The 15,957-nt window shown below is 42.3% G+C and overlaps 1 protein-coding gene across 1 annotated transcript in view; it reads right to left on the bottom strand.

The window, feature by feature from the left end:
• LOC107116036 (protocadherin-15-like) overlaps positions 1–15,957 on the bottom strand; it is a 456,694-nt gene that overhangs the window by 41,803 nt on the left and 398,934 nt on the right. The window contains exons 21-22 of the mRNA XM_015417887.1: positions 14,754–14,969; positions 11,020–11,108 (exon numbers count right to left, since the gene is read on the bottom strand). Coding sequence (XP_015273373.1) covers positions 11,020–11,108; positions 14,754–14,969 — 305 coding nt within the window. The remainder of the gene's footprint in view (positions 1–11,019; positions 11,109–14,753; positions 14,970–15,957) is intronic.

Here is a 15,957-nt window from a genome sequence, read left to right as displayed (position 1 = left end):
GTCTTAAACAAAATATATCCATAATTAGTTGCAGGGGAATATTTCATAGGTACAATGGGTAGTAGAGCATTTAGACCTCCTAAGGGATAAAAGTAACATTTGTAATAGGGGGAAAAAACTGAAGTGCCAAACTAACAGGCTTACCATAGGACAATAAGCAAGATTAAACCGCATGCATTATACAGAAGCTGACAAATTGTTTAAAGGTCACTTAAGCAACGTAACTTCAATAATGCACAATGTTATCAGGAGATAAAAACACAGTTCATAATTGTGTTGATTCAAACATCAGAAATTCACCTATGGATATCTGGATCTCTCTCTCTCTCTCTCTCTCTCTCTCTCTCTCTGTGTGTGTGTGTGTGTGTACGTATGTGTGTATATGGTTCCATTCAACAAGTTTTATCATTCAAAAAGAGAGATGGTACCTGTTGACTACCAACAATAAAAAACTAACAAAAAGGCAAATAACTGGACATTCTTTGATTCCTTAATAAAAACCACATGGAATGGGAAATGAATAAGGTGAGGCTGAGTGAAAAATTTGGTTGGATCTAATCCATTATTTATCTGCCTCATATTGAACTGACTGGATCTCATGTAGCTGAAACAATTTGCACCTCTAATGTGACATGTTATTCTCCAAATTTTATTTGATAATTTTAAAAGAGTTCACAAATACTACTTATTATTCTAAGAATAAAAGTTTCAATAAAGAAAAATGTCAACAAACAAATCAGTGAGTTTCGAACTGACTGAATAAATGGTATACTTCTACTCCATTTTCTCTAAAATTTGACTAACATAAGCTGGTAGCAAAAACATATACAAATTCATTTCAGACAGTAGACCAGCACCTCTGTGGGTGTTTGCTGCATGCTGCATTTAATGAAAAAGGGATTTACAGCGGTCATAGCCTTGGCAGCATGAACCTCAAATGCTCTTATAATGGAGCAAATGGTTTGATCTGCTATTTAGGACAGTTGCTGAATGCAATAGTGAATGAAAAGAATATCCTTATTGAACATTCATGATATTTACTTTCTAAAATTAGTATGATAATACATAACTCCATCTATTGTTTCATTTGTACCCTGCCATCTCTCCAAGGATATAAAACAACTGCACATGGTCTCCTGTCCTCCAATGGTCCCAGTGCATTAAGGGAACAGGAACAATCATTCCAGTTCTATTGTTCTGTAAACTGAAGTACCTGAAATTGCATAAGTCTCCTTAAGTACCTGAAATGGCATAAATCTCCTTAAGAATGGAGATATCAATAGGTAGGGGTAGAAAGGGCATTTGGCTTAAAACCCAACCATTCAGTGTTTGAGGTCCCAGTGCAAACTTCAGTTTGCAAAATTGGCTAGATCATAATACGGCAATCTTGTTTATATAGTTGCTGAGAGCTACTGTTGCATAGTGACTGAGCCCGCTGGTAAATTTCTCGTCAGCAATGAACAAACCCCTTGAGTGGCTTCTCAGCCTCAATCTGAACTACCCATCCATCCTCTGTAACATGAGGGTAATAATATTGAATGGCTGGTAGAGTGAAAGTCTTGCTTGCTGTTTCCATTGAAGGCTCCATGGTATGTTTGGAGAGCAGGTGTTTGGAGAGCAACTTTGCTGAAACAGATTTGAGTCTAGTCAATTCCTGGACAGGAATGCTACATACATTTACCACAAGTTGCGAGATGGAAAAAGATTGGGGTAGAAGTGCAAAAAAATAGTCAACAAGAAGCAGTAGAAATGAGGGAAGAAACAGAGCAAAAAAAGATTTTAAAGGTTGTAGGATTACTAAAATAATGTATGTGGAGCACTCTGAACACTCTAAAATGCTATATAAATGCAAAGTATTGTTATTACACTCAGCCAACCACAGATACACTATTTGCAGCATACCTGACAAGGAAAACATCTATGTTCGAATTTAAGCACCATTGTTTTTTTGTTAAAGAACTTGGAATAATTTTAGGGATCATCAGATCTAGTAACTGGTTTAAGTATCAGTTGTTCTGACGCACAGGCTAGAATGACTAACATCTAAAGGAAATATTCTCTCCTTAAGCAGAAAGCAAAGATTTATTCTCTTGTATACAAAAAAAGAGTTGTCTTTGAAGACATGGTGTTGAGCCAATTGACTTCGTGGATTAACCAAACAGTGCTTAGCTATTTTCTAACAACCCTAAGAATATAAACCTTCAGACTAGGGCAATTCATTCACCAGTAGAGAATTAAAATAAATGTAAACAAACTGGCTGCCCTTGAATTGTATTGAAGATGTTTCCACTTGTTTCGCACTGCTTTTGCATGGCAGTGCTTTCCAGGAGATCATTTTCCACATGCTGCTTTTGCTTATGATTTTATATCAAAATCCCTCATTCTGCAGTCAGGAAAAGAAGCTTTTGGAGGCATAATCACTGTGCTTGCAAGGCACATGTTGTTTATCTTCTTCCTGGGCTTTCTTCTTCTTTCTCCATTACACTTAACAGAACAAACATGGGGAGTCATTCTAGAGAGGCAAGCATTTTGCCCACCCCTTCAGAGAACCACTCCACTCTCATGGATGAAATAATATTTAAAGCAGGGATGTCCTTGTTATGGTAAATTTTCCAGGGTGATAGAGTTTTGACCAGACAAGTTTTTGGTCATCAGTTTTTGATTCTCGGAGCTGCGGTGGCTCAAGTGGTTAAGACGCTGAACGGCAAGCTGTGGAAGGTCAGTAGTTCAGCAGTTCAAGACCCGGGTGCCGCAAGACGGGGTGAGCTCCCGTCTCTAGTTCCAGCTCCTGCCAACCTAGCAGTTTGAAAGCAAGAAATTGCAACTAGATAAATAGGTACCACTTCAGTGGGAAGGTAACTGTGTTCCGTGCACCTTGGTGTTTAGTCATGCCGGCCACATGACCACGGAAACGTCTTCAGACAGCGCTGGCTCTTCGGCTTTGAAACAGAGATGAGCACCGCAACCCTAGAGTCGGATTCGACTGGCTTTCGAGCAAGGGAACCTTTACCTTTATCTTTTTTTTAATTCTCAGAACTGTCATACAAGACAGCTCTGTTTTAAGGGGATCTATAATTTGTTTTTACACTGGATTTATTCATGCATTTGAGCAAGCATTGCACTAAGGTAGGGTGGTAATAGGAAATTAGAGGCATACAATTTATTATTTATGTATTTATTACTTTCAATTTATACCCCGCCTTGCTGGGCGACCTGGCAAGTGGGGGATCTAAAAGTACTCGTGGAGGGCATCTCATTTTCTCCTCTCCCACTATTTCTTCTTTTGTTTCTCTGAAAGTCTTTACAGCATCTCCAATTTTTCTGTTTCCTTCAATCTTTCCCACCCACCAGCCTACCTCTATCTCCCCCCATCCTCAGTTTTCCCTCCTTTCCTCCCCCTGGCAGCCTCTCCTTGGGAAAAGTCTACATGGTGCTGGCCACAGGGTGAGGGCCAGTTGTGAAGTAGGGAATCTGCAAGGACTCACAGAAATTACCTCACTTTTGCCTTTATCCCCTTCCCCACACTTCCCCTCTTTCCCTCCTCCTAGCAGCCCACATCTCCTCACCTTTCCTTCCTTCCTTTACACCCCACCTTTTCCCACAATAGTACACAAAGTAGCTTACATAATATTCTCCATTTTATCCTCACAACAACCATGTAGGTTAGGCTGAGTATATGTAACTGGCCCAAGGTCACCCAGTAAGCATGGCAGAATGGGGATCTGAATTTGGGTCTTCTCCCAGATCCTAGTCTGGAACTCTAATTACTACACCACACTGGCTTCCATGTCATGGCTGCTGTTGAACAGTAGCAAGTAGCTAGGCCTGGGTGAATCAGAGAACTCACTTGGTTGCACGTTGTTCAGTGGCTGCTGATAGGCCTGGCCCTGATGAGTCCTCCCTCAAAGGACAAAACAGCCCCATAAAGGGGCCTGCTCTCCCCTCAGCCTTTTCCTGCAGAAACAATAGACTGAAGGCTAGCAATGTAGTTGTGATTGGACTTGGAAAGAATTCAGTCCAGATTCTTGCAGAAAATTCTTGGACTTCCCTCGTGTGCTCTTTATGCAGCTTTATGCTTAGAAACTAATCAAAGGCTTCTATCGACCAGAGCATGGCTGATAACAGCTCAGTTTTGGCTTAAACTTCATTTCCATGCTAAAGCTAAAAGTATTATTACTCACATGTTAACTGAGTCCCATCTCTCTCCATGGCTTAGATATGTAGAGGAGAAATGCTCTTCAATGGGAATATCCCCGGATTATTTAGCCCCCTTTTCAGATAAACAAGCCTATGCTATTATTAAATAAAGATTTCTCGACATCGAAAGGCAAGAATTTAGGGAACGCGCAACCAGCAGATGCTCCCCAAGTAGGTTGGGGACCTTTGACATGGGCTGTACTGCAAAGTATCTGTCAAGTTTAACAGCCCCACATCATCGCAGAGCATACATGCTCGCACGCTTTAATGTTCTGCCATCAGAGGTGCTTTCAGGGAGGTACCGCCAGATACCATATGTAGACAGACTTTGTCCTTGCTCTCTAAAAGATATAGAATCCACTACACACACCATACTTCATTGCCCCCTGTATAGGGATATCTGATCTTGTTTTATTAGTCCATTTCTAGATGGTAAGAGCCGGCATTCTGATGACTCAGTTGTTCACTTTATTCTGTTTAATTCTAATTGCGAAATAATGGAGGCTGTTGCAAAATTTTTATATTATGCAATCAGAAGACGAGGCTTGAATAGCCAAGTGTAAGCGACTGATGCATCTTAGTATTTTCCTGTATTTCCATGATGTTTTGTGCTTTCATGCTAATAAAGGTTTTGTTTGTTTGTTTGTTTAGTTGTGATTGCCTAGCAACAGCCACTGTGGTAATTTATTTCCTAAAGCTACAGTTGCTGCTTCTATTATTTTAAAGTTTTTCAAAGCTCCCTTTAAAAAAAAAAATCAGATTTTTCTGCAAACCTGGGGCTTTTCTCAGATTTGTAGAAAGGTTTCTTGTCTGTTCATGGATCCCAGTCTCCAAATTTAAGTATCCACAGATGGGGCCACTGAGAAATAGATATGATATGGTATGGGCCGAGGTTTTGCTCAGGAAAATATCTGTTATTTTCAAAGCAATGCTAGGGTTCATGTCTGGTTCATACAGCAATTGTGAAGTGGAAAACAGTACTTCTGAGCATGTACATAGCGTAACTTCATCCAAGACTCAGACCTTGAACCTATTTTCAGTTCTTAGGCTTAATAGTGGGATATGTGAAGAGATAACAAACACAAGAGTGATTGTAAATAGTGATGGGCACAAACCACATGACAACCCAAAATTCACACCAAATTCTGACCAGATCAGGCCTTGGGAGGCAACTTTCCACATGCACGTGGCCTCCAAAGAAATTGCCAAGCTTTTGGGCATGGCTTGGGGCTGCTTGGAAAATGAAACCCACCCAGAAACTCTGGAACAAAAATGGTAGACTACAGTGGGTGTGGTGTTTTCCAGCACTGGAAACACAAATAGGGACCCTCCAAAGCTTGACAGGCACTGCTGCCTGCCAATAACAGAATTCCCATTTGTCACAATTGGACTCAGAGCTATATAAGTGTAAGATAAGTGCACATTCCCTTTGCTGGTCTTGTGGTTTTGGATGGAGAGGGTGTACTTTATGACACACTCCATTTGGGAGAGGGTCAGCCCATCGCTGAAGCTGATGCTGAGCTCCTCTTCCCTGTGCTGGATGGTCACAGAGGAGATGAAATCCTTCACTGCACTCCTCTGCTCCACCAAACGCTCAATCATGGTGTAGGGGGAGTTCCACGGGGTGACCATATCCTGGATGAGCTGGTGTTCATGTTCCTTCCCCTCCCCCTGCCTCTCTCACAGCAGATGCACAGTCTTGATGCTGCATGAGAATTTTCCCTTGTCTATACCAGTTCCTAATATGGCCAAGGGCTGATTTGGACCATAACTGAAACTTGCTTATGTCCAGACCTGTGGGGAACCACCTCAAGTTTAGAACACAGGCCATTGGAGAGGGTTCTGGTGCTAATTTCTGTTTTAATCTGTCCGAAATTGATAGAGTGTTTTCTAAGATAGTGCTTGCCTTGAAGCTACTGTGGAGTGTGGAGTGTGAACGTGTGAAATCTAGCATAGGGATACAATTCTGCATGGCAGTTCTGACCCTCATTTCAACAAAGCCATTACCATTAATTCATTCATTCTAAGGAAATCACATAGCTCAATGTGAGTATTAATGTTTCATTATAGAGAGAGATATCTTTTTAAAGCAATGAAAACTGAAATTTACAGAGAGATTATTGTAATAGATCTAAAAAAGCCCTAACGCTGTATATTGAGATTTGCCTCAAGATCTTTACCATGCTGTCTAGGATGCTGGAATCCCAGGGGAGGATGAGGACTGAGCATATATTTGGCGGGTAAGGATTTGAAGATATTAATTCTTTATTTGAAAATAGATATTGTAAATCCCTGAGAAATATTGTAAGACACAGCAACGTAGCTAACAACAGAAGTCACAGCAAAATCTAATTTAACTTCCTAATGTTGGAATGGTATATATCCACAATTTTTGCCAGCAAAATAATATTAGGGCACACTGGGTAAAAAAAGGAAGACCAGAACTGGTAAACATCTGCCTTGCTTGTGAATGGCCAGGCACAAACACATGAAAGAACAACAAGTCTACACACTGCACAAACATGCAACAGGCCAAAACTATGGTTGAGATATTGGTGGTAGATGATTCATGTGGTTAAGCCCAAATAGCCAAGATGAAGACCCTAACATATCAACTGGACCTCACAAACATGATAAACAAGCCATCGGTGGCAACCAGAAATTTAATTCTGCTGACCCTCCATAATTAGTTTGTGAGCACACACACAGCAGTCAGAAATTATGGACATGTTGCACTGCTAAGCCCAGCTTACTTTTCTCTCCAACTGGGCTAAGCTTTCTTAGCCACATTGTATATGAGTGGAGTGAATTTGGAAGAGCTTTTCCGTGGTCCTAATACAGGACAGAATTGGCCAGGGTAAGGAACTTCAGGTTCTAACAACTGAGCAGTGATTCTCTAGCTCAGTCTTGCAGCTGGGGCTTCACACATGTGGCCGTGCTAAGGTACTCAAAACAGCTATTCAGTACAGAGAATGGGATTTAGTCCTCCTTCCTTACATTCCACTTCCCAATGAACAGTCCTGTTCTAAGTTATTAACCAAGGTTATGAATATACTGCACAGACCGCTGTATACATTCAAGTTTGGATCTTTCTCAAAAGGGCCATTCTGTAGACTACGGCACTTTATATGGCTCATTTGTTGTGCATATAACCTACATAGCATCCCTCAAGTTTTCTGGTGTTAAGGGATGTTGTAAATCAGAACTCCATACTTTATACCTTGGTTAATGTGATATCTCCACTGTCCCTGGGGCAATGCATTCAATGCTATTGCGTTTTAATTTCTGACAGGATAAGGGATTTTCACAAACAACCTACTGACCTCTCTGACTGTTAATAAAGATTTACAGAATATTCAGGGTTTTTCCTGTGTTCATTTTATGTCTTTGGAAAATGCCAGCTTCCCCACCCTACATCACCACCCAGGAAAAAAAATAGCAATAAAAAGGGAGGAGGATAGTAGCACTGATAAACTGTCACTCACTCCACACACAAATCTTTTGAGGGAATGGACTCCCCCTCTCTTGTTCTGCAGCCCTTGTCAAGTCAATTTCAGATTCACATTTTTTAAAAGGTGCACATAATAGCCTGGCTATTTCTTTCCTTCCCACTTCACAGCTGGACTACCTCATTATTGTTTCCATTTCATTAACAGCAGGTAGGGACATTATATTACTGTTACTGAAAAGGGGCAGGCGGGACTATGTGCAAACAGCAAAACCTGGTCAAAATATACATGGACTGACTGGGACCCGTTTCATGTTTTTTCTGGACAATGGAGTTTTAAGACTTTGCCTCAGTCACTTCAAAGTCCTTTCCCAGAAACCAGACAATTAAGTGGGCAAAACTAAATTGTACTTGTTGTGTTAGGACTGGAAGACCGCACAGAAATGCTCTGAATCTTTAGATAATCCTCCTTCTTTGATAACCTTTAAATTTTATACCCATATATATTCCACTCTTAGAATCAACTCAGGAGATATATTACACAATGGAAACATGTCACATCTGAAAAACAATGTATCTGCTTAGAGGTTTGATTTATAGAAGACCCATTCTGAGGAAGAGGCAGGTAACATTTTTGCCTAAGTACTGGTAACAGCCCCCCCCCCCCAATGCCTACCTATGAATATGCTGCTGCTGGAAAGTAGGGAGGGGCGGGAAGACCTGGCTTGTACTTAGTCAGGAGTACTGAGAGAAAGCTGAGTCCCAGGAGTGATGTCAGTGCCTCAGGGGCTTGCCTTGGACCTGGATGGCAACTGTACAGGTCTGGAAAGTGATGACAGACATAGATCATGCCTGTCTGCTTCCCTGCTACCACCCCCACCGTTGCTGCCGGTGCTCGTTGGCTCACCTTGGATGCTTGGTCCCTGCATGCTGAGCAAAGAGGTCTTGCATGCTGGGGGTCTGCCTAACTCTGGGATAGATTGTCACAGGTCAGCCCTCCTCCAGTCTCCAAAAGAGAATGGTAGCCTGTTAGCAGTGTGGTTAGCAGTGTGGTGTCATGGTTAAGAGTGTCGGACTAGTATCTAGGAGGCCCACATCTGAACCCCCATTCCTGCCATAGAAGCTCACTGGGTGATCTTGGACCAGTCACACTCTCTCAGTCTAACCTACCTCACAGGGTTGTTGTGAAGATAAAATGGGGAGAGAATGATGTAAGCTACTTTGGCTCCCCATTGTGCAGAAAGGTGGGGGTATAAATAGATCAAAAATAAAATAAATCTCTTTGTTACCTCTTGGATGGCAACAGGGGCAACTGATACTCCTTTTCAGGGAATTAGGAACTGTGGTTTCCAGTTGCTGATTACATAGAATAGAATAATAGAGTCATACATACCATCTAGTCCAACCCCCTGCCCAATGCAGGACCAGCCTAAAGCATCTCTGACAAATATTTGTGCAGCCTCTTCTTGAAAGATATTTGTTTACTCCTGGTATGGTTTGTCAACCAAGTCCAAAATTTCAATGGAAGGGAAATGTATTTGAATGTTTCTCAGAATTCTTTTTTGCATTTATATAGTTAAAAGAGGTTCTGGGGTGAGGATGTGCTTCCATTTCTGCTGCAAAATGCACCTCATATCCCATTATACTAGCAGAATGGCACTCAAATGAGTTGCCATCTTAAAACTGGATACAGCCTGCCTAAAAGATCCATATGAAAAGGGGAATGATCTCCTCTTTCAATATTCTTATAGTAAACAAGCTAAACAGTATGTCTCCTTAATCTCATCAGAGACATTAACCTGAAGTAATTTCCCTCTACTTAGACTAATTTATTGTTGCTTTGCTGAAGAATGAGCAAAACACTTCCTGACATAGAAATAAATCATGAAATCCTAGTCCTTTTCTAACAGGACTGCAAGCTTCCATTGGTTTAATCAGTAAATTAATCAGCTAAAGCTTTAGTTTATTAATCGCTGGGGATCAATTTTAATATGGGACGTGCAAGTTCTGTTTTGTAGATGCTCTTTTATTGCTGATGTGATACCATAATAAGAAATGAAGGAAGAAAAGTATTAAAGGCATCCTTTCCCTTTTAACAATTCATGATGTTTATTGGGTACTATAGTGTAATTTGTTTTATGCTACCTCTATCATCACAAAAAGTCAACTATGCTGATGTAATATGCACATTCATTAAATGTGATTGATTATTTGCTTGAAAGACAGGAAAGTGTAGCTTATCTTGTAAGGCTGGGGAGAGTCTACTTTCAAATAAAGGTTTGCTTGGTTCTCTTCCAAATCCTGGATGCCAGGCATAGCGCAGACACAATTCTTGAAAAGTTCTTGATGTTGACCAACTCATTGAGGTAAAGCTTAGTATTACATGCTGAGCACCCTATAAACCCTGCCCCCTGCCAAGTAAGTGTAGGCAGGGCTGGGACAGCTGTAGTACCAGCTACATGGGCAAGGTGCTCTTTCAGACAGCATGCTGTTTCAGAAGTTTTTTTGGGGGTATCTCTGTGTGTGTGTGCCTGGAAGTCATGGCTGACTTCTGGCAACCCCTAGTGGGGCTTGGACATTTCAGAGAGGTGGCTTGCTATTGCCTGCCTCTGCATCCTGAGCCCTGGTATTCCTTGGAGGTCTCCCATTCAAGCCAGGATCAGCTTCTAAGGTCTGATGAGATTGGGCCTGCCTGGGCTATCCAGATCAGGGCTTTCAGAGCATTGTTTTTTTTTAAATGAAGGATGGGATCTTATTTTGCACAGATGTTTTAAGTTGTTGTTGTTCTGAGGGGTTCCTTTTATTTGTACTGGGAAGAAAGGGGCTATAGTGTTACCATCAAGCAGTTATCCTTCCAAATCCACAAACAAGAGCAGCCAAGGTCTAGTCCTATTTTTAAAAATATTCTCACACTTTCTGTGATAGACACTTGATAGGAGATTGCAGTGACACTGTGGAGCTCCTTTACTCTTGAAGCTCAAATGTTATGTCCCCTATTAAGGTACAAAAAGATGGCTAATGCCTTGTTGTTTCAGCAGACTTTTAATCTGTACATTGATGTTGCTCTCTATTTGAGAGAACATTTTTTTTACATTGAAATGATTAATTTAAATGGATTTTTAATTGAACTTTGGTTATTTGATGTTTAATTCATGATTATTTGTTTTTGGAAGCCATTTTGGAGGACTCAGCATCCAAAAAGTAGGCTCAAAACATTTCAACTAATCAATAAATATACAAATATTATACATGCTATATTTCAAGGCAAGACAAAATAATGAATTCTTAAATTGTAAATATCTTCCGACAACTAGCCAAACTTGTTAGATCTGAATATGTATTGGAGAAGTTTACAGAATGAACACATTCATTACCCTATCAGTTGATCCTTGCTTTGTTCCACAAGGGTAGGAGGAACATTTGAGACAATGACCTGCATATCCAACTGGTTGACGACAGAGACCTGGAAACAGAAAAAGCAAAATCTGCTTCAGCCTTCAACATGTACATTATCCCAGAATAAGAACTACAGTGCTTTGATCTTCTATGAAGTTCTCAAATCCCCGGTGCCAGTTGTTGGAATGCACCGTGCATAGACAACAAGGACATGGGTGAAGTAACAGCTACAATGGCTTTCTCATTAAAACCATAGTGCAATCTGAAGCAGACTGGTACCCTTCTAAGTCCATTGGCTTCAATGAAATTAGTTGAGCATCACACTGCTTAAGATTGTACAGATGCTGGCCAACCAGCATTTGTTTCTGTAATACAGCCCCCCTTTCCTATGGTAGCCTTTTGAAGCCCCCCAACAGCCACTCCTGAAGGTCAGGGAGTAGCATTCAGTATGGTGCCTCATCATTCACACAAAGGAGTCCCATATATCTGACATACTTGGACCAAGGTATGTGTGCATTCGTGTGTGAATTAAAAAAAGAACCCCAAATAACAAAACGTATCCTAAATCAGCCAATTGTTAACAAAGAAATAAATCATTTAAACCAACAGAGGAAACTTTTACTATGCAAATGTTACAGTACTGTCTCCACTTCTAATTATTATCTATTTTTCATTTCCTTACATATTTTTTTCTTCGCTGTTGTTCAGAATGTCCCTTGAATAAAACAGAAGCATATCTGGACATGATTCAGTCAAAAGTAAACCCTTTTAATATCCCTTTATTTCAGTACAATCCTTATTTCTGAGTTCAATTAAAACTATATATTTTAATTTACTTTAAAACATACCAAATGCTATTTACAACAATCAGAAGTGCAGAGTAAGGGACAGATGCTGTGTAGTAGCAGGAGAAGGTAGAAGGAGAAAGGAAGGTTGAAATGCGTCCATACAGCATGCAGTATTAAGAACTCTTAGGAATCTGCTGACTACCTTGGATCTTGCTTCAGGAAATAAATTAACACCTTGTTCCTGATAAACCATAACCAAATTATTCACATGCCAATATCTAGATACTGTGAAATTTTCTAATCATACTTATTTGATACAAATGAGGAGAAATGTACATAGGCCCCTGCCACACGGGCAGGAAACTGCAGAGGAGAAGTGTGGCTGTTTGCCCCGGGGCAAACTAACATGCAGTAAAGCGATCAGACCTACTGTGGAGGTTCTGTGGAGGTACTGTGGAGGTTCCATGGCAAGGGAGAGGTGCCGATCACAACACACGCCTGCGCGCAATGAAGAAGCGCGCGGCGCGGCGAACTGGTTTTCTTTTTTTGTGTACACTACGAATGCGCATGCTCCGTTGGGTGCGTGTGCGCATCCACGGAGACGTGGGGGGAAAAAAAAACCTTTTCCGCAAGGGGACATGGGCGGGCGCCGGATACCACCGGAAACGCGATCAGACGCCCGCCCTTGCCCCGCAGTTTCTGGAAACTAGTACCTCCAAGGTACTAGTTTTTTGCTGCGCTTTTTCGGCAGGAAGCCTCAGTTGTGCCACGGAAGCGCTACGCTTCCCAGATGTGCTGGTGAGATCGCGACCGGAAACTCCGCTTGTCTTCCGTATCTCTTGCGTGGCTAATGTTGCGTGTGACCGCAGCCTTAGACTTGTATTACGATATACTGGCTTTAATTTAAATGCACAGTTTCCAATGCCCACATGGAATTCTGTCAGCACCGTGCCCCATTATCTTGTACTTTCTCTGGCAAACATTCTGTACACCCACAGTGCCTGTGCCTGGACCCCTACAGACTTCACAGAAGTGAAGGTGACAGGCTCCGTGTGTAGATATCAGAGTGCAGTAAAGCACTGGGTTGTGAACTATGTTGTAAACAACACTGAGTGCAAGGTGGAGGTGCTGGGAATTAAGCAGCTCCACATTTCTACAAAGTTTCAACCAAAACCCATCATCATATGGAATAGAACAAATAAAATAAAATGAAAATAGCAAAGTACCAATGCCAATTATTAATGACCATATTGCTGCCAACTTGGAGTGCACAAAAGCTTTGATAGTCTGTATCTCATTAGCCTCAAACCTATGGAGGACTTTTGCCTAAGCCGGGATTTGACTGTGGGTCTTTCACATCCAAAACACCAATCTGGTGATTGCCCCACACTGATCCCTAATCAGGCGGCTTGCACGAAACATTCTTCTCAGCCCAAAGTGATTAAGCAAGTGCCTACGGCAGTATGACCCACAATGCTGAATGCCCAGAGATCTACAAATGTTGGCAGCGCTCACTACTAGTCATTATGTACAGTGGATACCAATTTTTTTTCTTCTCTGACTCCTCCAGCAGCTGCAGAAAACTTGGTGGAGTAGCAGGGATGGGAAGCAATGCTCCCTGTGCTCTGGAACAAAGAGAAGCAGCACAAGAGACAATCACTGCTGCTCTCTTCTGCAAAGCCCATAATGATTGGAGATTATATGAGAGTACACAATATCGCACTTTATGGAAGGCAGTGTACTTGTTCCTTCCTCAAGATGATCTGAAATTAGGAACTCTAGTCTGGATAGATGTCAATGCATGTCTTTACATCCTCCTTATGCACTATTCAATTCCAAGTGTGTGTGTGTGGGGGGGGGGGAAGAGCTTTACTCCAAGGCTGGATCCCATTTGCCAGTAAAATGGAGATGACTGATGCAAGGTCTGTTGGGGTTGACTCAACCAGGGCTATAGCACACAGAAGCACTTTAGCCAAAGTGATTGCCCTGACACTCTGACTGGGCTTTCTGTTCTTGCTCGGCCTGCAGAACTGCCTTTGAAATCCCCAGAGAAAATCAACTGGTACATGTTTTCTGTAGGATCAGAGGGACCTTGCCTCTCCCACTTCATGCAGAGCACCTGCCTCCAATTAGGCTGCACAGCAAAAAGAGAAATGGCATGAGACATTCTCCCCAAAGTCCCCTAAACACATAACAGAGAAATTGGGGAGAGAGAGATCTCATTAGGATTGCCAAGTCCTCCCTAGCCAGCAGCAGAGGGTTGGTGTGGGGTGGGGGTATGGTTGCCAACTTCATGTCGGGAAACTCCTGGAGATTTGGGGTGGAGCCTGGGGAGGACAGGGGCCTCAGTTTGGCACAATGCCATAGAGTCCACCCTCCAAGGCATCCATTTTCTCCAGGGGAACTGATCTCTGTAGTCTAGAGATGAGCTGTAATTCCAGGGAAACCCCAGGTCCCTCCTGGAGGCTGGCATCCCTAGGTGTCATATAGGAGGCAGTGGCTTCTGATACTTCCAGAGCTCAGAGTGACATGAGAACACTCCTGAATTTTCTGCAATTCACAGAGAACTCAGGGCAGGGAGGCTTATACAAGGCAGTGGTTCATCAGTGGGCCTACCACTCAGTAGATTTATGGCATCTTAAGAATGCAGCTTCACAGCCAGATGTTGTGAACTTCCAGGGCATGATATACACGATGTTTGCAGCCCCAGACAGGAATACATGTGGGCCAGTATCCTTGGTTCCTTTAACAAATTATAATCTACACAGGTCTAGCCTAGAATGACTGCATCAGCAATTCCATCTAATGCATTCAGTTACTGTGAGAAGCACCACATGAAGCACTAGTTTCCCAAAGAAGCACCCCTCACCCTCATATCCTTGCAACGAAGTAAGTTCAAAACGTACTTTTTCATTTGTACTTACCAGCACATCTGATTTGTTGCTCAGCCCTTTACCATAGTTATCAGTTGCAATGACCTGAAACTTGAAATAAGACCGCCTCATGTTTTTGAAGAGCATGGCTGTCTTGATGATCCCCGTGTAGGGCTCAATCACAAAGCCCTCCTTGCCATCCTTGATTGGTGGGATGATGAGCCTGTACTGCATAGCACTGAAGTTGCCAGTGTCTTTATCAGTAGCCTGATGGGTGAAACAAAACAAAAAAATGAGAGGAAAAATTGATACCAAGAAGATTTCACCTTGAATTTTTAATCAAGTTAAAAAAGAATTTGTAGACATTGCCCCCTCAGTTAGAATGAAGAGACGGACACCAGTATGGATTTAACAAGGGCCACTTTATTAATTAATTTATAAACAAAGAACTGGCGAGGGGTTGCCAGAATGTACTGAGGAATATGACAGGTGTCAAACTCCTGACCACCTGCCCCGATCTCAAGCCACCAGTGGCTTGGCCTATTCAAGAGAACCCCTGGCCCACCACCCCAGAAGCCGCAAAGGCCTGCTAAGGTAGGCTGGTCCAGATTGCTCCAAGGAAGATCACCTCTTCCTGGCCTTGAGCCACAAAGGCCTGAAAGCCGTTCCTGGAAGACCCTTTAATTCCTTTATAACAATGCCCAGGTGCTCACCAGTTCACATATGATCGCATTACCCCGCCAACACAAAGTGACCATCCAACTTAACAAACACGGCCCCCCAAAGCCAATTTTCCAACAGTGCAAGGTAGGCAAAAACACCCCTCTCCAAAGGCCAAACTGAATGAGAGGTGAAAAATTCCTACCTGGCCCCAGGTATGAACCTGCACTAAAATAGGTTGGGAGGGTGGGCCGAGCACACAAGAGAACTGCTGAGACAGAGGGCGGGAGCCAAGCCTAAATAGGCTGGCTCCACCCCCTGCCCGGCACTGCGCTTCTCGCAGCACTGGCATCCTTCTCGTCCTGCCTCGCAAGTAGCCAATTCAGCCCCCTCCCGCCAGCACGAGCTCGGCTTGAGTTTAGGATCGCATTATGGTCAGTAAATTCCCCTGAAGACTGCATTTGTAACTTAAGAAATTAATTTTAGTGGTGGAATATTTTACAAAGGAAAGTAGAACGTCAAAGAATTAAGTAGAAAACACTGCATAGGTATACGATGTCAATTTTGATTAAAACCTACCTTAAAAGCATATGGT

This window comes from Gekko japonicus, unplaced genomic scaffold (assembly GCF_001447785.1).
Source record: "Gekko japonicus isolate JY-2015 unplaced genomic scaffold, Gekko_japonicus_V1.1 scaffold528, whole genome shotgun sequence".
Lineage (NCBI taxonomy): Eukaryota > Metazoa > Chordata > Lepidosauria > Squamata > Gekkonidae > Gekko > Gekko japonicus.
This window is presented reverse-complemented; position numbering and strand designations above follow the sequence as displayed.